The sequence below is a fragment of the Eptesicus fuscus genome, chromosome 19 (genome assembly GCF_027574615.1).
Source record: "Eptesicus fuscus isolate TK198812 chromosome 19, DD_ASM_mEF_20220401, whole genome shotgun sequence".
NCBI classification, from domain to species: Eukaryota; Metazoa; Chordata; class Mammalia; order Chiroptera; family Vespertilionidae; genus Eptesicus; species Eptesicus fuscus.
Genome location: NC_072491.1, coordinates 51,285,402 through 51,308,872, shown reverse-complemented (window position 1 = coordinate 51,308,872; position 23,471 = coordinate 51,285,402). Strand labels below are relative to the sequence as shown.

Genomic DNA, 23,471 nt, shown 5'->3' with positions numbered 1-23,471 from the left:
GTGCCTTTGACTAGTGCCTCCGGGTCCCCTCTCCCCAGCCCCTGGCAACCACCACTCCACTTGCTGCGTCTCCGAGTCCGGCTAGATTCCTCACATAAGTGGTATCAGGGAGTCTTCCTTTGGTGCTTACACTCCCTTCACTCAGCACAGTGCCCTCCAGGTGCTGCATGTTGTTACAAATGGCAGGATTTCCTTCTCTTTTTTTAGTTGCTTTCAATGTAAATGCAATGAAAACATTAGCTCAATACCTTAAAAAATATTTTTTAAATTAGCTAAGGAAAATTAAAAAAAAAAAGTTGCCTACCAAAATAGGTTGTGAGAGAAGAGAAAGTAGTCAGCAAGCGTTTACTAACTGCCCACTGTGTGCCAGGCTGGGGCTGGGATGCTGGGAGAATGAGTAACACACAGTCTGTTCTCGAGTCCTTCACCGTGGAGATGGCACAGGCAGAGGCACAGGCCAGGCTCCCGAGACCCTCAAGAGGCAGAGAGCGAGCCTCTACCAAGGCCGTCAAGAACAGGCAAGTCTGACCACCAAGGCCAGGGAGCCAGATACGGGTGCTCAGCCTCACCTCTGAGTGACGGTGGGGCAGTATCAGGGTGGCCTGCAGTAGTTCCACAGCCTACAGTGAAATGAGGGGACAAACTGGTTGGGGATGCCCCATTCTTGAGGGGTTCCCCTGGTAAGCATAAGGGGGAATCCCCCTGAATATGGTGTAACCCCAACAGTAAATATAGGGGCCAGAGGGGAGAACAGATCCCTGCTTGCTAGTGGACGACTGGAAGGGGTGGGGGAATTCTTAAAAACTCCATTTACAGAATAGGAGATCCCCTTCTGGTCCTCAAAGTTCCCTCAGGCGGGGTACTCCGAGACAGCTGTGGTTACTAGCCTCTTCAACTTTATTTCCGAGTCCATCTTCGCTCAGGGTTAGAGGAAGAAATGTGAATATACAGCATATTAATACATCTAGAATGATAGAAGTAGAAATACACACTCACCACACAAGCACACTGCTTGGCTGCTAGGAGTTCAGTAATCCCAGAATTTAAGTCATTTATTTGTGCCACTGGAACCTAATGGTTGTTCATTTTTAAATATAATTCCAAACAGAAGACAGTGTAAGACATGCGTGTGAGAAAAATTCACTCCTGACACAAATGCCATTATGGATTCCAACATTTTGGGTGATTCTGGCATCAGCAGGAAACAAAAATAATAACATTAGCATAAACTTACTTAGTGCCTATTATGCACTAGACACAGATGAAAAGAAGCAGAGATATGGATCTAACAGGTTTGGAATGAAATTAAAATTCTCAAGTCCATTTTCATTTCCCATCACCTTAACCCTAGAGAAGCAATTAACTTCAGGAACTCTTCCTTCTTTATATGGGGGAGGCAGTGCTGGTTAAAATATAATAAACAATGCATTCATTTGCAAAGTGCCTGGAATTTTAAAAATGCATTAAGGACCAAGCACAGTATTATTACTACACTAGAGGCCCAATGCACGAAATTCGTGCAAGGGGCTCGGCCCCCGCAGCCCCGGTTTCCACTAGAAAGACTCCGGTATAATTAGCATATTACGCTTTTATTATTATAGATTCTCCCATATATTCCATGGAAGCACATACTAAATGCATCCTGATAGGCAGAATTCTCTCATTTTTCCAAGGTACAAATTAGGTCAACGTCAGAGATTCTACTGCCCTAAGCGTCCCAACTACTAACATAAAACAGGACAAATCTTTCATTAAACCCACAAACTGCACCAATCTGACCTATATTGGAATTTCGAGCTGGTGATCACTGGTGGCCAGGTGACAATATGATCATTACTGAAAAATAACCCAAAGCCAAAATCTTTTTGTGGCAGGTTGATAGGATCATTCTTTACATTAAAATTACATTTTGTCTATTACATAGATACTAAAATTTCAGTGAATGAAGTGGAAGTTGCTTTGAATAAATCTATACAATCAATAGTAGTCTGGCTATGCCTGCATGTGTAGCTTTTTTAAAAACACTAAGTAGCATTTTTAATACTCATGTCCTCCCAAAAAAATGTTTTCTAAAGTTAATCTAAAAAAAAATACCATATTCCATATTATATATTCAAAGCTTTACATACTGTTATTTTAACAATAGAAACTTCTTAACAGAATAATAAAACTAGAGGGCCTAAATATTGTAACATACGCTCTTTATAGAACATATGTAACTTTCCACTAATATATAATATAGATTAAAACCTCTAACAGCCCAGCTGGCATGGCTCAGTGGTTGAGCATCGACCCATGAACCGGGAGGTCACGGTTGGATTCCTGCTCAGGGCACATGCCAGGCTTGCAGGCTCTATCCCAGAGTGGGGCTTGCAGGAGGCAGCCGATCAATGATTCTCTTTCATCATTGACGTTTCTCTCTCTTTCTCCCTCTCCCTTCCTCTCTGAAATCAATAAAAATGTATTAAAAACAAATAAAACCTCTAACACTAGGTAAACCATACCTGCAAAGAACCTTTACATATGTCTCATTTTTTCTGTGCACATCCTAGTACACATATATTAATGTAACAATGTAAATCAACACCCATTTTCCACCCAATAATTACCTTGAATATATTTTATGTTTGTAATTAAACTTTTAATATATTTCTTAAGAGTAAAAAGCCCCTGTTCATAGTTTGAGAACATCATTTTACCTGAAAGAGGTTTGCATAAAAGTAACTTGAGACTTACTTCACATTTAAAATTACTAAAATGAGTCTTGTATACACTTTAGAATTTGCTAAATTTAGCATACTAAAAATAAATCGGTATGAGGGCTTTAAGCTGGAAATTTTTTTTCCTGAATAACTCGACTAAGATTATGAGTTTCATTTCCAGCTCAATCTATTCTTCTGATCATTCTAAATTCCATAGGCAATGTACACAGTTCAAAAAGCAGTCGTAGGGATGGAGGCTTGTGTCGGAACAGACAGTGATGGGAGCCCCACACGACGTCCGCGCGAGCAGGCCCCGCCCCGCCCCGGGGAAAACCCTGCCTAATATTTATAACGTTCTGACATCGTGCTCCTCACAAGGTGGTTGTGGCAGCATAAACACCACGGCGGCTGTCTGATTGGCTGCTGGTGATGTCACACCCATGTCAATACTTCCCAGCGAGCGCACGTGTCCGACCTTTTATTTAAATTTCCATTTCATCACAGCAATCAGACACTCGGGGCGGTGCGTTTTCCGTGCGACGACTTTCGCCCGGGGCCCGAGGTGCCGCCCGGCACCCGCCAGGCGTCGCAGCGGGAGGTGTCCGTGGTCGGAGCCTCCACGCCCGAAAGGCACCGCCCGGCCGGCCTTTGTCACGGAGCAAAATAAAATACGTTCACTTCCTCGGGCGCCGCCGCCGCCGCCAGCCGCCAGCCCCAGCGAACGGCGCGGCCGGAGCGCCGCTCCCAGTCCTTTCCACGTCCCGGTGCGCGCGCGGCGAGGGAAGGAAAATGCGCGTCCCGGGCGCTGGTAGGTGCGAGCGGGCAGCGGGAGGCGGCCACCCCCCGACACTCCAGCTGCCCGTCCCCGCGGAGCCCGGCCGGCCGCACGCGCCCGCCCCTCCCGAGACCCCGGCCCGCCGTCCGGCCCCCGCCCCCGGCCCCCCGCCGGCCGCCGCCGCCGCCGCCGCCGCCCGCCCGGGTCCCGGCGCCCCCACCCCAGCGGCCCGGCCCCAAGCCCAGCCCCCTCCCCGCCCGGCCCCCACCCTTTCCCCTCCAGCGGTGGCTGCTACCCCGGTGCATTGTGGGCGCACGGTCCGTTGTTCATTTGCCATTCGACCTCCGCCGGGGCCTGGTCGGACGGAAGCGCTCCGCCCGCTTCATTGTCGGGCGTTATGTGGCGGGGCCCGGCGCCGTGACCAGCCTCGCGCCCCAGCGCCTCGCACCGGCTGCGACAGGCTCGGCGCTCGGCGGGCGGCGCGGCGGCCGGAGGGCAGCGAGGGGCGCCCGCACTCCGCCCAACTTCCCAGGCCGCACGCGCCCGCCGCGCCTCGCTCCCCGCCGCCCCTTCACCGCGCGGGACGCGGCCCGGAGCGCGGCGGGGCGGGGGCGCAGGGCGCGCGGGCGGCCGGCGGCGGCGGCGGCCCGGGTGGCGAGCGCGGCCGGCGGGAGGGCGAGGCCGGGCCCCGCGAGAGCGCAGCGGGGAGCGCGGGACGCGGCCCGAGGCAGGCCGAGCCGAGCCGGGCGGCGGCGGCGCGCGCCATGTCGTTCAGTGAGATGAACCGCAGGACGCTGGCGTTCCGGGGCGGCGGGCTGCTCGCCGGCGGCGGCTCCGCGAACAATAACGCCGGCGGGGAGGCCTCGGCTTGGCCCCAGCAGCCCCCGCCGCGCCAGCCCCGGCCGCCCGCGCCGCCGCCCCCCAACGGGCGGGGGGCGGACGAGGAAGCGGACCCGGAGGGCCGGGAGCCCCAGGACCCCGAGGCCGAGGCCGCGGCCGCAGAGGAGGCGCCGGAGCCGCCGCTGCCCCCGGACGCGGGCGGCCCCGGCTCGCTGGGCGGCGGCGCGGGGGGCCCCCTGCTCGCCGAGAGGAACCGTCGGACTCTGGCCTTCCGCGGCGGCGGCGGCGGCGGGGGTCTCGGCAACAATGGCAGCAGCCGCGGCCGGCCCGACCCCCCGGCGTGGCCCCCGAAGCATTTGTACGGACGAGGGCCGGCGGCGGCCGAGCTGGAGCTGGACGCGCTGGAGGGGAAGGACTCGGTGCCGGACGGCGCGTCCCTGAGCGACAGCAGCGAGGACGACGAGGAGGGGGCGAGCCTGGGCGACGGCAGCGGAGCGGAAGGCAGCGGCCGGCGGTCGGGCGGCGACGGCGGGGACGAGGCGGAGGGCGGCGCGGGGCCCGGCGACGGCGAGCCTGTCCAGCACCTCCCGCTCGCGCGGCCCAAGTCCCTGCTGCAGAAGCTGCAGAGCTCCTTCCAGGCGGCCTGGCTGCGGGACTTCCCCTGGCTGCGCTACTGCCAGGACACCGGCCTCATGTCCTGCGGCTGGTGCCAGAAGACCCCCGCCGACGGCGGCGGCGGCGACCTCGCCCCCGTGGGACACGACGAGCTGTCGCGAGGGACCCGCAACTACAAGAAAACCCTCCTCCTGAGGCACCACGTCTCCGCGGAGCACAAGCTCCACGAAGCCAACGCCCAGGTACAGTAGAACCCCGCTCCTGCCCCGGTCCGTTCCGGGAAGGGTCGTCCGCTCCGCGCGCCGCTCGCCCGGGGAAGCATCGTTTCGGTCGGGAGAGGTGCGGGCCGCTTGGGCGTGGGAGGCTGGGAAGCCTGGGAACAAGTTCTCAAAGTTAATGTGTGAGTTGGGGAGGGCGGGGGGATGACAATTTATTAATCGTAGCGCTGAATTTATTTCGCTGTTTTATGACTCATATTGCTTTGCGCATCAGATTGAGTAAAAAAAGAAAACTTAGTAAAGCAAGGTTGAAGGTTTTAACCCGAAAAGGTTGTCTTTGCGGTCAAAAGTTTCATTGCCTGTGATATTTGAAAAGCTCCTTGGGTTCAGTGTTTTATAGCATGCCGGTGGAAGTCAAACCTGGGAACTCTTTGAAGAATGAATTAAACCATTTCCTTAACCTTTGACGCTACCCCTTTTAGGAAAACATCCAGCCGGGGAAATTCCTTACATCAAGTCAGAATAGTTTGAAATATGAGAGCAGTATGTAAATGTAGTGGAAGCTATTTGCTTAACACCCCTTTCTCTTGTACAGAGTTTTACTAAATTCATCTTTGAACTTGTTGAACTTTGCTTTGGGTAAATTACTGTAGTTTTTGCCTGTTTCTTCTACCCAGATTTCTGTGTTGAGATTTTATATAATCCGCCTTTTTCAAAAGTTGATTTAACTGGTAGAGTACATATTTACCAAACTCCTTGAAAGCAAGTCCTTAGTTACAAAACAAGTAAGCTGAGCGCTAGTTCTTCCTTTTTTGTTTTAATATTTCCATCCTAGAGAATCCCCTTTCAGGCCTAGCCGAGGTTGGTCAGTTCTCCTTTAAGGCTTTTTGGACAACCTGTGCTGGTGGGTGGAATTCCTCTTGTTCTAGTAGCCCCCTGTTTATGGGAATGGTCTTGCTGCTCAGAACACTTACACTGGAGTTAATTAAGCAGCATCCAGTAACGCCATAGCCCAGAACCTTCTCAGAAGGTAAGGCTTGAACTTTAAAGCGTAGGTTTATTTTTCCCAGGGGACAGTGGCAATAGTTTTTGCACAAATTTTAACTGCCTAAGCCCAGAAGGAAGGTTATTTAAAGATATAAGGCCCAGAAAGGTTAAGTAAATTGTCCTGAGCCTTAGAGCCCTTGGTGATAACTGAGACTAGAGCCTGTAAGGAATGTTGTAATGGGGAAAGAATGGGTTTTGGAGTAAATCTGGGTTCAGATCTCAGCGTTCTGCAACTATTAGCTTTGTGAGCTTGGGCAATGGAGTGAAATAGAACTAACATTTCCTTGTTTTCCATATGCCAAATACCCATTTACCTTAACTCTGCAAAATAATCACTTTGCTCTCATTTTACAGGACTCCGAGGCTTTAAAGGGTTAAGTATGTATTTCTGCAGTTAATTAGTAGAATGATGAGGTAGGAAACTTGTGAAAATGAAAGTAGACTTTTCTAAATAATGGTAGGTTGGTTATTCAGAAAAATTGAAATAGACAATTAGAAATAACTTTCTTAATGTACTAGTACAATGGGCCAGTTACTCCTCTTATCAGCATAGTCTCTCCCTAATAGGCAAAGCTGAATGGAAATGCAAATTATAATTAGCTGCTTAGTGAACCTGAAATCAGGAAGGGGAATTAGTTGTTGGATCACCTTATGACAGGCTTGGTGTGGTGCATGTATTCTCCCCCCAGGCATGCATCCGGATCAGGGAATTCACTCCTAGGTAAAATCATTATTTATTAAACTTGATCTCTGAATCATCCCTCCCTTCCCATCTCCTTGGCTCCCTTGAAGCTCTCTTTTTATAGATCTTATATGCAGCCCATCTTCTTTCTCTTGGGACATTCTTCCATCAGACCGAGGGGATACAGTTTACTTGGAAGCTATATATTGGTTTCCTTGTTTGGATTTTGGATGTTTCCACTCTGAACTGATCCTAACCATTTGTCTATTTTAATTCTAGCTAATCTTAGTTTGGGGTGTTAATTTGCTATTGTGTGTGCCTTGCAGGTACCACCTACATTTCTCCTTGTTAATGTGAGTGACAGGTTCAAGAACTGACTTATCCTGTGGACTGAGTTCATTTTTTTCCATTGTCCTGCAGTCTTTGATTACCAGTAGGAGGCAGTATAACACAGACTGTAAGAGCATTTCGGGTTTAAGGTTGGGGGGACCTGAATCCTAATTCTTTTTATTGGCAAGCAAAACTTAGCTTCCTCATGTATGCAAAGTATATATGCCAGCACATAATCACTTAGTAAATGAAAACTGTGTTTTTCATCATTCCCATTTTCTTTGCAGGTAAGTGTAACAAGATGCTTTTTGTGCCCTGGTGTCTCTCATGTCTCAGTGTCAGCACTTTTATCAGTTTGGAGGCCACTTTATCTCACGCAATCACACTGATTCTAGAGAGCAAACCAGTTCCCTTTTTCATACCTTCTGAGATCTTGGCCATCCAGTTCTTTGAACATTCTGAGATTTCTCATCACACATGCCATTTTTCTCAGCTTCATAAAAAATGCCTTGCATTAACTTTCACCTATCTTAAAAACATTGAAATGAGAGTTTTAGAGTTCTTCAGGCAAGAATTCAGTTGGAGGTTGGGGTAGTTCACTCCTTTTATTATACACACACTTCTTTTGTTGTTTTAAGGAGGCCTGTTTTTTTAGAGGAGTTTGGCCAAATCTTAGTATGTCACTAAGGGTTACTTTTTCTTATTTTTCCTGTAAGTAAGAAAAGTTCTTTTTCATTAATTTCATGGTGGTAACTAAACCATTATAGCACCTTCTTAAAAAGTTTGATATTCTTGTTAACTGGATGTTAGTTGTTAAGGATTCCTCATGGAAGAGTCTGTAAATAAGCTTTCAGAATCTGTCCTGGGCCTTCTATTTCAAAGAGAAGACTGTAGTTCTTTATAAGCATATGTGAGGTGTAACATGTAAGGGACAGCATATAGCGAGGAAGAGGGAGAGAGAAACAATGATGAGAATCATCTATTGGCTTCCTCCTGAACGCCCCCTACTGGGGGGTCGAGCCTGCAACCCCAGGAACGTGCCCTTACCAGGAATCTGTGACCTCCTGGTTCATAGGTTGACCCTCAATCACAGAGTCACACTGGCCAGGCTATACCTTGTATTTTGAGTAACAGCTGACTATGTCTTTATAGAATCAAGTTCAATAATTAGCTCATACAGGAATTGACCATTTGGCCTAGAGGACTTTAAAATTGTTTTAACAGTGATTATACCACTGTCTGTTGGTTCAGATCACTTTCTACCCACTTGTGAAATTTCATAGCTTACGTCACACATTCTGCCAACCCTTTCCAGTTTACTAACCCTGAAACAAGCACTCAGGTGTATAGGTGTTATGCATTTACTTAGCCTTTCCAGAAAGTAAATACTGAATTCAGATCTGGTCTGGTTGACATTAATAAGTGGACTATGTTGAGGTCATCACTAAAGCAAAGGTGAAACAAAGCTACCAGCCTTCTTTGAATTTGGCAAAAATATGGCTCAAGGATTATTGTTTTTATCACTTTAGGAGGAAAATCTGAAAACCCTCTCACTAAGAAGAAATATTAAAGATGAACCTATGCCCATTAAATAACCACTTTGTATAATATTATTTGTATAGGTCCTAACATTGTGTTTGAATCCGTAATCGTTTTTTGAAAGGGGACTATAATTCTGGGCAGGGAAGTAAATCCTAATTGCTTGTTGGTTTTTAGCTAAATAGCATTTTCTTATTTATTGATTAACTACAGGTGAGTTCACTGCTTGCAACTGAAGTTGTCTCTATCAGAAGGGTGGTGTAGATTTCCCTACAAATTGGTGACATTATCTAGCTCCTCAAGCTAGAATGCTGAGGACCCTGTGATTCTTTTCTCCCCAGTCCCCACAATCTAATCACTCAGTTCTGATTTTTACCTCCCAAATATTTTTCCAAACTCTGCCTCACCACCTCTCCCCCTATTAACATTATCCATCTTCCCTAGTTAAGGTCCTGATTATTGCAAGGACTGTTAACTGTTACACAGTAGCTTCCACTGGTCAGAGTATCTCCAGTCCTAGTCCCCCAGTATTAATCCTCTACTTAGCTGCCGGTCATCTCTTCTACTAATCCAATCAGATCACTCTGCTTCTAAAGCTCTGGCACCTATAGAAGTGATTCTTAATCTTGTCCGGGATTCTAATCTCTTAATAATCTGATGAAAGCTATAGAAACTTTAAAGTGTTAGTAAGTGCACATTTGCATATCTTGGGTTTTTGGATCACCCTGGAGTATTTTAAGAAGTCTGGAATTGTAAGGATATTGTAGCGATCTTGGTTCTTTTTCTCCCACTATCTACTTTGCTTAGAATGCACATCCTTCCATCCTTTTCTTGCATCTTCTAAGGCTCTGCTCAAATCTTTCCCCCAAATCCCCTGTGTGCTCTCATAACACCCTTGTCATATTCTTCAGTGCTTTAGGAGTCTTGATCACTAGTGACAACTTTTTGCCTTTAGTATAAGAATTTAACTTATTTGGTTCAGCAAATAATAATGGTCATTTATTTTAGCTATGTTTCACCCAAATTCTCAAGTAATACTCCCCTTGGAAAGCAACAAGCACTTGACTTATAACCCATTTGCTGCCAAGGGCACATTTAGTAGGTGCTCTGATCAGTAGTGGAAAAGAAGTTGCTAGTGTTGCTTGTAAAAGCAGGGAACATCACTGTTATACAATAGTAATGAGAGAAAATCATGATTGAATAACTGTGCTTGATTTGTGTAGTTTGTGTTTAAAATAGAATGGGCAAATGTTTTGGTGTACAGGCTTTTGTCTGAGTTATTTTTAAAAATTAGGCTATTTGGTCTGATAATGGCGGAGAATTTCAGAACTTGGGACTAGCCCAGGAAATTGAGGACACAGTGACCAGAGCCTGAAATGATCACTACAGTTAGACACAGCCATGGCCTTCCTGCAGTGCCAGCTGCGTAATGTGCAGACTTTGAAGCAGTTCTTGATTTGCAAATGCTAATGCACTGCAGAGTGTTTTATTTTAACTTAAGTAACTCTTAATTCATGTCCTTATTTTATATTCAAGAATGACATGATACATGTTACTCTGTAAATGAAACCCTGCTGGTGTCATTTAGGTGTTTGATTTTTCTTACACTGAGTGGCCAGATTATCATGATCTCTGAACACATAATAATCTGGCCACTCAGTGTATATCCTATATAATAAAAGGCTAACAGGCAAATTGTCCCCTCGGCCAGGAGTTCGACCAGCAGGCAGGCCGGCCAACCGCCCATGTCCCCTCCCCCTGGCCAGGCTGGCTGGACTCCACCCATGCACAAATTCATGCACCGGTCCTCTAATATATATGTGTGTGTGTGTGTGTGTATACATATGTATACACACACACACACACACACACACACACACACACACTCTGAGTGGCCAGATAACCATGCGTTCAGAGATCATAATAATCTGGCCACTCAGTGTATATTAGCAATGGCTTGCACCAAGCTGTTCACTTTCCTCTCAGTACTTGGGATGTGAGCACTTCGTGGTGATTACTGACATTAGTGTACATTCAGTCCTCTGCACTTGCAGGCTCTGCATCCACCCAACCAACCGCAGGTCAGACATGTTGGGGAGAAAACATTACATTGTTGCTGACATGTACTATGGAGTGAGGCCTGCTATGGTTGAGCCTGTACTGAAGATGTACGGACGTTTTTCTTGTCATTCCCTGAACAACACAGAATAACTATTTACACAGCATGTCCATTGTAGTGGGTATTACAAGTAATGCAGAGATTATTTGAAGTACACAGGAGCATATGCAAGTACTACCCATTTTATATGAGGAACTTGAGTTTAACATTTATGTTTTCCATTCACTTACAGGAATCAGAAATACCTTCAGAAGAGGGATACTGTGACTTTAATAGCAGGCCAAATGAAAACTCTTATTGCTATCAACTTCTTCGACAACTAAACGAGCAGAGAAAGAAAGGTATTCTTTGTGATGTCAGCATTGTGGTGAGCGGGAAAATCTTCAAAGCTCATAAGAACATCCTGGTTGCAGGCAGCCGTTTCTTTAAGACTCTATATTGCTTTTCCAACAAAGAAAGCCCTAACCAAAACAATACTACCCACTTAGATATTGCTGCAGTTCAAGGTTTCTCCGTCATCTTGGACTTCCTGTACTCTGGTAACCTGGTGCTCACAAGCCAAAACGCCATTGAAGTGATGACCGTGGCCAGCTATCTGCAAATGAGCGAAGTTGTTCAGACTTGCCGAAATTTCATTAAAGATGCCTTAAATATAAGCATTAAATCTGAAGCTCCGGAGTCTGTGGTTGTGGACTATAACAATAGAAAACCAGTTAATAGAGATGGTCTGTCTTCATCGCGGGATCAAAAAATTGCCAGTTTTTGGGCAACACGGAATCTTACCAATTTGGCAAGTAATGTAAAAACTGAAAATGATGGTTGTAATGTCGATGAGGGCCAAATAGAGAACTACCAAATGAATGACAGTGGTTGGGTCCAGGATGGTTCGCCTGAATTGGCTGAAAGTGAAGCCCCAGGTCAAACAAAAGTGTTTATTTGGAATAATATGGGCTCCCAGGGAATTCAAGAAACTGGCAACAAAACAAGGAGGAAACACCAAACTGCAAAGAGATTTATTTATAATATACCACCTAATAATGAAACAAGTTTAGAAGATTGCTCCGTGATGCAACCACCTGTTGCCTATCCAGAAGAAGATATGCCATTCATTAAGGAAGAACCAGGTAAATATTGTGCATACAAAGTTATTTCAGTTTTCATTATAATTCTATTTGGCTACAGTGCTGAAGTATGCTTTTTAAAGTTTTTTGTCATTATAAAATACACGTAACTAATAAATTTAAAATAGAAGGGTGAAATTATTCAAGCACATAATTTTGGTATCTTAGTATTTTCTCTAGGCCTGTGGATGTGGGTTATGCAAAGGCTGTGTTAATAATCAGGCATTTGCCTATACTGTTGTGTGACATGCAGACGCCACTCAATGTTTAGTAATTTGACTTTCCTGCTTTGGACTCTGCTAACCTTTTTTGCACTCAGTGCTGGGAACGATAAATTCTTTAGTTGTAATATGTAGTTTGTCATTTCATAACATTTTTGAGATCTAGTTAACATCCTTGACTCTTTTAAAAATATTTTTTTATTGACTTCAGAGAAAGAGAAACATCAATGATGAGAGAGAAGCATTGATTGGCTGCCTCCTACATGCCCCTACTGGGATTGAGCCTGCAACCCAGGCTTGTGCCCTGACCAGAATTGAACTCTAACCTCCTGGTTCATGGGTTGATCCTCAACCACTGAGCCACATTGCCCGGGCAGCATCCTTTACTCTTTAATGTTTTGGGTAAATTAAACATTTATAAGTGCTTATAGAATTTGCAAATGGTAATAGGGTTATTCTCATTTGTGTAGAGCTGCTGTTCTTACAATAAATATTACAGAAGCTGGAGTATTTTAAATTTGTTCCACTCTCACGTCATTTTCCTTAGTTAAGAGAGGCCTCTGAAATTTTTCTTGAGACTTTTCAGTATATCCAAAGGAGTATGTACAAGAATCTTAGCATATCACATTTGTTGTGTGGGTTTTCAAAATAATGGGATGGAGGGCATTATTGAGGAGTGGAAATAGATTGGAACTTTTCCTTAACGTAACTTTTAACTGCCTCTGTCTGACTTTTTATTTGAAGCAGCAGCCCAGTGGGTTGGAGGTTTTCTCTGCAGACCCCAGACTTGTCCAGCGCCGCACGTGTGATGTAATGCTTGCTTTGCCCTGAAGCTCTGTAGCTGTTCAGTGTCTGATTTCCATGATGGTGATCATGTGGGGGTGGAGTACTTTCTGTTAAAAAGAATTACTGTTTTTATTTCCTTTTCCCTTTGGGAAAGGGCAAAATGTCATAGTAATCCTGTGAAATGGTTCCTCTGGCTTTTTCGGTTTGGGTTTAATTTTCATCAGTCGAAATTTTGCTTGTTTGAATATCAGGTGTGTATAGTGAACACTGTTTGCTGGTCTTCTCCATCCGGTTTATAAGAGTTAGGACATAATTGATATAGAGCCAGGGATTGGAAATTTTTACTGTAAAGGGCCAAACAGTAGTAACTATTTTGGCTTTGCTGGTCATAAGGTCAGTTACTTAACTCAGCCATTGTAGCATGAAAGCAGTCATACAGGATGGAGACATGCACATGGATGCGTTCCAGGAAAGGTGGATTGCCGACCCTTGGTATAGAACAGGGGGTGTCAGTCGTGCCTGTATGTTGGCATCGCTTGGGTCTCTCCATTAGTTATTCTAGTTAATTGGTCTGGGATGTGGCCTGGTTGGTGGGATTGTTAGAAGGTATACAGGTGATTATAATGTGAGCCAAGGATGAGATGCACTCAGAGAGAGGAGAGAACCCAAATAGACTCAGGATTTGAAAATGAGCTCTTCTCCTTACCCTCAATTTCCTCATCTTTAAAATGTGCATAAAACCACAACAGCAATCATGGTCACTTTAATCCCTCTTAAAGTTGGGAGACTATTGAGGTTATTTAAAATCGGTTTTCCAGTACAGTGTAATTCCCACCAAATTCTATATAAAATGGTCTTACAGCTTCAGCTTGACTTTCTGTTTGAATACTTAGAATACTTTTATAAGCAGCCTATTCCAGTATAGGATAATTAACTATGATTATTGGGAAGTTATTTTATATTGAGCCAAAAATTGCTTTGCTTTAACTACTTAATTCTGTCATTTGGGTAGTACAATATAAGCCCAACCTCTAACCTCTAATCTGCCTGATGATAACTCTTCAGATATTAGCACTTAGAGAATTTCCCTGAAGTCTTCTGGGCTAAGTGCTATACCTCCCACCTTGTGGATTCTTCCAGTCATAGACATGACCTGGCTTGTTTCACCTGGAAGTTTTGGTGGACAGAATAGACTACACCTCTTAGGCAAGTTCTGACCAGTAGAGAACACAGTGGGTCTGTGTTTACCGAGGGTCAGGCCTTGCTCAAGGTCATTCAGCTAGGAGATAATAGAGGCAGGCCTCATGTTTTGTTAAGACTGTCTAGTATAAGCATGTCAAAGGCTATCACGGGCCAAATAAATAAGGTTTAAGTTTGTGTGGGACACAAAAAATCAAAAGCTTCAATTTTAATAGAAGCGTAGGTTTATTTCTATAGAGCAGTGGTTCTCAACCTTCCTAATGCCGCGACCCTTTAATACAGTTCCTCATGTTGTGGTGACTCCCGACCATAAAATTATTTTCGTTGCTGCTTCATAACTGTAATTTTGCTACTGTTATGAATCGTAATGTAAATATCTGTTTTCCGATGGTCTTAGGCGACCCCTGTGAAAGGGTCGTTCAACCCCAAAGGGGTCGTGACCCACAGGTTGAGAACCCCTGCTATAGAGACATGCTGAATACAAAGGGCTGAAATAAATGAGTCATCGTTAACATAAAATAATAGAACATTTTAATAAAAATTAATATTTTTTCTTGAATTTTAACTTACCAGACATTGAATAACTGCACAAATTAATAAGCGTAACGCAAATAAACCTATTTTTCTTGTTCTCCAAAAGCGGAATACTTCTGTTGCGCACACCGAACAAGTCAGTACAAGACTAATGACCTGGCCATCGGCCGCTAAAATATTCGCTGCTAGTATTAGTGGAGAGAGATGGTGCGCCTGCGCATAGGGCGAGTAAGGGAAATGAATGCAACACGATTATAGTAGTCAGTCATTAGCGAATGTTGTAGCTCATTATTAATAATTATGTATAACAGGATATTGTAAAAATTAAGTTAGGAAGTTTATATTAAAACGTTTTTTACATACCGTTACATTGGCTGGGCCACAAAAATTTTGTGGGTCGCATGTGGCCCGTGGGCCACGAGTTTGACATGCTTGGTCTAGAAGACCCATTCTTTTTAAAAAACGAGTCCCTTTTAAAACTTCAAACATTTTTATGAACCCCGCAACATTGATTATACTTTATTTTATTAAGGAAATAGAGGAAGTTTCCAGTGAAATACATGCTTTTAAGATAATTTAGGTTCTGGACCTGAATGTCTGGAGAGTTGTGAGCTCTTCACTTTTTCTCCAAGCATTGCTTGGCACACTTGGGTTTCTTAAGCCTACAGTTTGTACAGCACAGCTCTCTCTTGCCGCATAATGCTGAAGCTGGTGTTTGGATGCCTCAAAGAAATGTTGTAAGATACTGAGAGAAGGAGACACACCCAAAGATAACGTGATTAAATCGGAGGCTAGCTAGCATGTCTGTTATTGGACTCACTACTCAAAGTTAGGTCCGCTTTGAATTAACATCAAGACTAATTCCACTGCCCACAAAGTCCCACGTGCCACCTCTTCACCCCTCCCTCCCTGTCCTCAGGCTCCTGGCAGCAGTTGGGCCTTTCACATCTCTGTTTTGCCTTTTCCAAAGTGCCATATAGTCTAAGCGGCTTCTTTCAGAGGGAGACAGCCGTCCTGCAGGGTGACAGACTTTGGCACGGAATTCTGAAAGGAATCTTCAGTGCGGTTTTGTCGAGCTGACACCAACCAGTATGATAGACAGCGTCCTCAAAAGCATTCTCTAGTGATGCAGCAGTAGACTATGTGATTGATTTCTGTCTTCCATAGAAGCCGACAGAATCCTATACTGATGACTAGATTTTTCTTAATACTGTACAGACTTGGGGACAAGGTGGTCTTGGTCACGGGATACAGAGTTCATCTAAAAACTCCTTTCTCTCATCTGTATTTCTGATGGGAAAACAGCTGCACAGCATGTGTGAGTTGAGTTGAATTGGCTTTAAGCTTTATATTTTTAATTTTTAAAATTGCCTTTTGTCTAAAAAACATAATTTGAGTATTTATTAATTTTGAGAAAAGTAGGTATTAAGATACCTTAATGTGGCACGTACTTGAATTACTTGCTCTAATTAGAGTAAACTCTGTAATTAGTTACCTGCTGACCACCACTTCCGCCCTGTTGTGTTTTGCGTGGTGTTTGGTACTTGGCATTATTTTCATGTTGCTGCAGAGTCTAAAAATGCTTTCTAAGTGACCATAGTTTTTAAGTTATTAAACATTTTTACACTTGAAAAATGGCCATATGATTTGAGACTTCTAATATTTTGACCATGTCACATGTGTTTGCTGTATGAACTATTTAAAATATGTTTAAAAACCATGGAGCTTGGGCTTTGGACTCAGTTTTGTCACTTAACTAGCCCTGAGTTTATCCCACATGATGTCCCTAATGGAAAGGAAGGAAGGAAAATGTCATAATTCTAAAATCTTGAAAGCTGTAAAACTACCTAAAGCTTTTTCTTAATCATTTTTATAACAAAACCTGATACCTAGTTGGCAGCAAAACCAGCTGTTGATAGTCTTACTCCCTTAGATGTGAACCTCTGTGTGTTTGGTTGCGGAAGTGCTGTTTTGATTACAGGATGCTACGTAAACCCCACCGGGAGTGCTGTAGTTAATTACTTTCTGAACCCTGAAATGTCTGCCTCTGTACCTCAACTCAGGGGTTTTGGATAACAGGTGATGATGGGCCTGGATCTTGGGCTAGTTTTCTTCCTCTAAGGATTCCAGATGTTCTTCCTCATTTTCCCAGCATCCTTTTGGTTGAATATAATTTAAGTGATGATGTTATTATTTTTAAAATAAACTGTTATAATTGGGTTTTAAATAGTAGTTTGAAAGTCTGGTGCTCATTAAAAAAACATTTTTTTTTTTTAGGATATGTTTACTGATTTGAGAGAGGAAGAGAGAAACATTGATCGGTTGCCTCCCATATATGGCCCAACCAAGGATCTAAACTGAAACCTAGGTCTGTGCCCTGACTGGGAATCGAACCTTTTGGTGTACGGGCTGATGCTCCAACCAACTGAGCCAACCTGGCCAGGGCCCTGACACTCATTAAAAAAAAATAAAGATCTCCACCAGTAGTTAATAGGCTATAAAATACAGTGATGCCTAAGACTCTTCACTATTTAATCTTGAAAGAATGCTAGTAGGCATCTATATGGTGGTAAGCCTGTTTTGCCATCTCGTTCCCCTTATTTATCTTTCCTCCACCTGTGTTCCTTTCCTCTCCGTCTGCTGTATTTGACCCAGAAGATGGCTGTGCTCACCTAAGTGAGAGCCCTGAGGACACAGACAGTGCGGCCAGACCCCGGTGGGTGCCGAGGAGGCTTGTGTGGACCTGGGAGAAGGCCATCTTTGTGGTTTCCACCTGCCAAGGGCATTACGTTTTCTAAACCCTGAAAACGTCAAATCGGAGTTTCTGTAACACTGAATGTTTGATTTCTGACACAACTTGAATATTCTGGGTGACCAGATAGATTTAAATTTTCAAAGCTTTCCTTTCCAGAAAAGTTGTTATATCCAAATGTTACATTTCTGGGACTCCAAAGTAGTTTTCCATATCATAACATGAGGAAATTTGGTAATAAAAGTTTTATTTAAAACTCCAAGAAACTAAGCAACAGGCCAGCTGGTGTTGATGTAAGACGTAGCACACGCGTTCACAGCGGGTGGCCGTGGCACCAGTGCCGTGTGACGGGTGCTCGGGAAGAAGCATGGGGAGCGCTCACTGGAGAGGCAGCCGTGGGGCTGGCCCTCAGGAGAGGGGGGAGGACGGGACCCACTGCAGCTGACGAGTTGGAATCGCGGGTAAAAACATAGAAAGGGACTGTCACAGGGACAGGAGGTTGGTGGGTAGGTTAGGGCCAGACTGTGATTCTCTGTTTGACGCGGTAACTGCGAATTTTTTTAGATTCTGAGAAGAGAGGTTTTAACTAGAGATTCAATCTGTTTATATTTGCCTTTAACACAAAGCATTTGTAGGGTGTTGTTCATGGAGTGGGAAGTGACCCGGGAGCCCGTGAGGTCTGGTCATGGCAGAAATGCGCGCCTTGAGTAGTGTGAGGAAACGGGGGAGCCCAGGCTGGGAGTTGCGTTCCGCGTGGAGGGGAACTGAAAAACATGCTCTTTCCATTGCTTGTGAACCAGATTTTTAAAAAACCCATGACCAACAAGAGGTCATATTTTAAAAATGCAATATATGTTAATCAGAATTATTTTAAAATGAATTCTGAGGAGGAGGTTGCTTTAATTTTTTTTTTTAATATTATTGATTTCAGAGAGGAAGGGAGAGAGAGAGAGAGAAACATCAATAATGAGAGAGAATCATTGATCAGCTGCCTCCCACACCCCCCTACTAGGGATCCAGCCCACAATCCAGGCATGTGTCCCCATGGTTCATAGATTGAGGCTCAACCACTGAGCAACACTGGCTGGGCTGGAGGATGCTTTAAAGATGACAGTGTATAACTGTAAAGAACAGTGATAGTTGACATCTAAGGCCCACTTAAGATTTTGAAATGGTTGTATTAAATAAAGGGAAGTTAATAAAGTTGAATGCTGGTTTAGCCGAGTGTAGGTGAGGTTTATCTTTGCGCGTTTAGCAGAACAGTATATCAAGCATCACTAGAAAGTGAGTTTAAGATGGACAGCATTGCATATTGAGCCCTTTTTGGTTGCTTGCTGTGTGCCAGGCCACACATCACCAGGAGTTCAGCTCTCTGCCTGTAGCTTACCCTCAGCTCCCTCCTACAACAAGGATAAGAGCACCCTGACCGTTGTGACACACACACGGACAGTTTGAGTGGGAAAGCATATACAAAAGGACTTACTGCTTGATGCATAAACTCTGTTCTCTGTCTTCTTTGGGGGAGGGGTCTGCTATTACCTGTTCATGGGAGAAAGACATTTGTAAAAATAGAAGAAATTATACATGGCTTATCACTTAACTCTGATGATTTGAATCATATTACACAGCACACATAATACCTGCTACCATTCAGAAAGAGCTGTTATCTTGTGAAACTAACGTCTTAATAGTTCTTTAAAAGGTCTGACAATTGTAGAGAGATCTTAGCGCTTTTTGCTAACTTTAAGTGAAGTGGAAGATTTCATAGCAAAGTCATGAATGTTAGAAAAGCAAATATGTTGAAAAGTTTTAGATTAAATTATTTTATAATTTTAGAGAAAAAGATGGTGAGGAAGACTTACTGCCTTTGCTTCCCAGCGAAGCAAATTCATCCCTAGATCAGTGAACAGCTGGTTGCCTGGCTTCTCTCCCACTCACATCAACGGAACTGATGAGAAATTAGTTGCTAGGCAGTGTGGCTGTGTCACATAAGGTCCAGAAGTGATGTGATGTGTTGCTTCGTGCATTAAACATGCTACTTAGGAAAGCTATTGTCGGCCTGGCAGAGCTCACCTGTGTTGAGGTTTGTTTTTAATACCAAGAACCAAGTAGCTGGTACCTCTCCAAAGAGATTTACTGTCTAGCACAGGTGTGGTTTTGTGTGGAGAGGAAATATGCACACAGGAAGACTACACTAGCCATCTATTGTTGCTGTTTTGTACTTAGTGTCCATGTAGGATTAAAGATTACAAATTAAATTCTAATACTTTCAAGATGGGGTAGAAGACAGGAGATGTCTGTTTTAAGAACCAGCAGAGGAAAGCCTTTAACAAATCACTATAGAACGTTACATAAATGGAAATACCCCATATTTACAAACCCATGTGGGAATTTGACAAAGCGCCCTCTAAACAGACTACACTTTAGAATTACTGTTTTTAAAAGATGGTGAGAAACTTAATATTGTTTGGATAATGATTTGAATTTTATTTTTGAATTTCAAAATTTATTTAACTTTTCATAGTTAATAATGAATTTCACTTATTTTTCAGTGTATGGATGTGTTTTAGTGCGATTATACACCTGAAAACTGAGAAATTATTCTTCAAACACTATTAATTACAACTAAACTAGTAATGTTGCAAAGGGCAGATTATTTATTTATTTATTTATTTATTTATTTTTTTAAATTTCTTTATTGATTAAGGTGTCACATATTTGTCCTCATCCCCCCATTCCCATCCCACCCCTCTCCCCACGCATGCCCCAATCCCCTGTTGAACTTAACCGTTGGATAGGCTTATATGCATACATACAGGTCCTTTGGTTGAACTCTCCCCCTCCCCCCCACCCTCCCCCTACCCCCCCCTATCCTCCCTCTGAGGCCCGATAGTCCGATCCATGCCTCCTTGCTTCTGGTTCTGTTCTTGTTCCTCAGTCTATGTTGTTCATCATTTCCCCTAGATGAGCGAGATCATATGTCACTAGATATATACTAATAAGAACTGAATGTGAGACGAGCAATAATAGTTATGCTGACAGGCAAATGAATCAATCTGTAGCGAGCTTCCCCCTGGACCAACAGTTCTTTTGAGACCCAATTTCAATGTCCAGTAGTTCCTTATGTGTACATGTCAGCACTGACCCCTCAGCTCTGGATGGTGGACAAATGGTGGCAATGGAGGTCCGACTCCCTCTGGTTTGGTCTCGGCCTAACCCAGGGGCACGGCGTCACCCAGACTAAGGGGCACGTGGCCTCACCCTTACCCAAGGGGCGCGTGGTCACACCCGGGCCTGGGATCCAGCCTCACCCGGATGGATCCAGGGGCGCACGGCCTCACCCGGACCCAGGATCTGGCTTCACCCGTACCCAGGGACGCTTGGCCTCTCCCAGACCCAGGGGCACGTTGCCTCACCCGGGCCTAGGTGTACGAGGCCTCACCCGGATCCAGGGACACATGGTCTCACCCGGACCCAGGGACGCTTGGCCTCTCCCAGACCCAGGGCCACTTGGGCTCACCCGGGCCTAGGTGCACGCGGCCTCACCCGGATCCAGGGACACATGGTCTCATCCGGACCCAGGGACGCTTGGCCTCTCCCAGACCCAGGGGCACGTGGCCTCACCCGGGCCTAGGTGCACGAGGCCTCATCCGGATCCAGGGACACATGGTCGCACCCGGACCGAGGGACGCTTGGCCTCTCCCAGACCCAGGGCCACTTGGGCTCACCCGGGCCTAGGTGCACGCCGCCTCACCTGGATCCAGGGACACATGGTCTCACCCGGACCCAGGGACGCTTGGCCTCTCCCAGACCCAGGGCCACTTGGGCTCACCCGGGCCTAGGTGCACGAGGCCTCATCCGGATCCAGGGACACATGGTCGCACCCGGACCCAGGGGCGCTTGGCCTCTCCCAGACCCAGGGCCACTTGGGCTCACCCGGGCCTAGGTGCACGCGGCCTCACCCGGATCCAGGGACACATGGTCTCACCCGGACCCAGGGACGCTTGGCCTCTCCCAGACCCAGGGCCACTTGGGCTCACCCGGGCCTAGGTGCACGAGGCCTCACCTGGATCCAGGGACACATGGTCTCACCCGGACCGAGGGACGCTTGGCCTCTCCCAGACCCAGGGCCACTTGGGCTCACCCGGGCCTAGGTGCACGAGGCCTCATCCGGATCCAGGGACACATGGTCGCACCCGGACCCAGGGACGCTTGGCCTCTCCCACACCCAGGGCCACTTGGGCTCACCCGGGCCTAGGTGCACGCGGCCTCACCCGGATCCAGGGACACATGGTCTCACCCGGACCCAGGGACGCTTGGCCTCTCCCAGACCCAGGGCCACTTGGGCTCACCCGGGCCTAGGCGCATGAGGCCTCACCCGGATCCAGGGACACATGGTCGCACCCGGACCCAGGGACGCTTGGCCTCTGCCAGACCCAGGGCCACTTGGGCTCACCCGGGCCTAGGTGCACGAGGCCTCACCCGGATCCAGGGACACATGGTCTCACCCGGACCCAGGGATGCTTGGCCTCTCCCCGACCCAGGGCCACTTGGGCTCACCCGGGCCTAGGTGCACGAGGCCTCACCCGGATCCAGGGACACATGGTCTCACCCGGACCCAGGGACGCTTGGCCTCTCCCAGACCCAGGGCCACTTGGGCTCACCTGGGCCTAGGTAGGGCAGATTATTTAAGTAGCATTTAACATTTCTTGAAAAGCTTTATTAGTTATGCATTTTTTATACATATACACATATGTGATATATAATTTTATTCTAATAAGAATATTTCATTATGGATTTCCCTCTTAGTTATATTTTAATATCAGTTTTTTTCAGCTTAATCACTTTTATTTTTTTTAAAAGGATACATATTGACTAGAAACAATCCAGACAATAAATACAAAATGAATAAATACAAAATACAAAAATGAAAGAAAAAAAGCCAAATTGCTCACTCAGAAATTACCATCATTAACGTTAGGTGAACATCAATTGCAATATTTTTCTATGCATGTAGAAAAACAATAATTCTTTCCTAAAACTGGAATCATACTATAGATGCTACTTTTAATATAAAAGTATTCATTAATTTTACTTGACTTTAAGAAAAAGGAAAACTGAAATGGAAGAGAATTAGTAGTTTAATGCATACTTATACATATGAATATACATATACACCTCAGGAGATAATTTTCTCAAAAATTATGCTAAGCCTTAAAAATAACTGAATAATTCAAAGTTAGTTTTTTTCTTTATTGATTAAGGTATTACATATGTGTCCTTATCCCCCCATTGCCCCTCCACCCCCCACTCATGCCCTCACCCCCCTGTTGTCTGTGTCCATTTGTTATGCATTTTGATAAATATTGAGAAAATAAGACCCAAACAGTGTTCTGCTCTGAAGGACCAGGTGAAGGAGGGTGGTCTGTTTACTTCTCAGTCATCCTCCCGATGTCCCGCCCATTTCCTCTGGGCATCACCCTCCCGTCTGCTGGACAGAAAGGTCCTGAGTGCTACCTTCAAACTCCTCTCCGGACAGATGTTCCTTGCTCTCTCTCCTGTTATCTGACCAAATAAATCTGACCATTTCTTTTTGTGGCATTTCTTCCATAGCTTTAACTTCTCCCCTTCTTAGTGACTTCTTCCTTTCATCTTAAAAACAACAAAATGCTTACTCTATTCGGCACTCTTCCCTTCTTCAGCCAAATTTCTCAAATTGTATTATCTCCTAATTCGTTATCTCTCATTCTTAACACAGGCCATTGTTACTCTTCCTGCCTGCCCCACCCACCCACTGGGGTGCTCAGGATTCTTGGATGAAATGAAAGTGATGCATATTAATCTTTTTATACCCTTTGGTAGATTATTAAATGCTAGGATTCCAAGGCCTCATCTGTTGTTGGCCACATGTATTCTAACGACTCAAACATTTTTGTCCCCAGCTCAAGTACCAAATCTATAGTTTTTGGTGCTAAATTTCTCCACCTAGA

General features: G+C 45.2%; 1 protein-coding gene across 1 annotated transcript in view; it reads left to right on the top strand.

The window, feature by feature from the left end:
- Positions 1-4,226: 4,226 nt before the first annotated feature.
- The window catches only part of ZBTB10 (zinc finger and BTB domain containing 10), a 31,960-nt gene continuing 12,715 nt past the window's right edge, over positions 4,227-23,471 (top strand). Inside the window, exons 1-2 of the mRNA XM_008156818.3 lie at positions 4,227-5,174; positions 11,100-11,991. Coding sequence (XP_008155040.3) covers positions 4,242-5,174; positions 11,100-11,991 — 1,825 coding nt within the window. The 5' untranslated portion in view covers positions 4,227-4,241. The remainder of the gene's footprint in view (positions 5,175-11,099; positions 11,992-23,471) is intronic.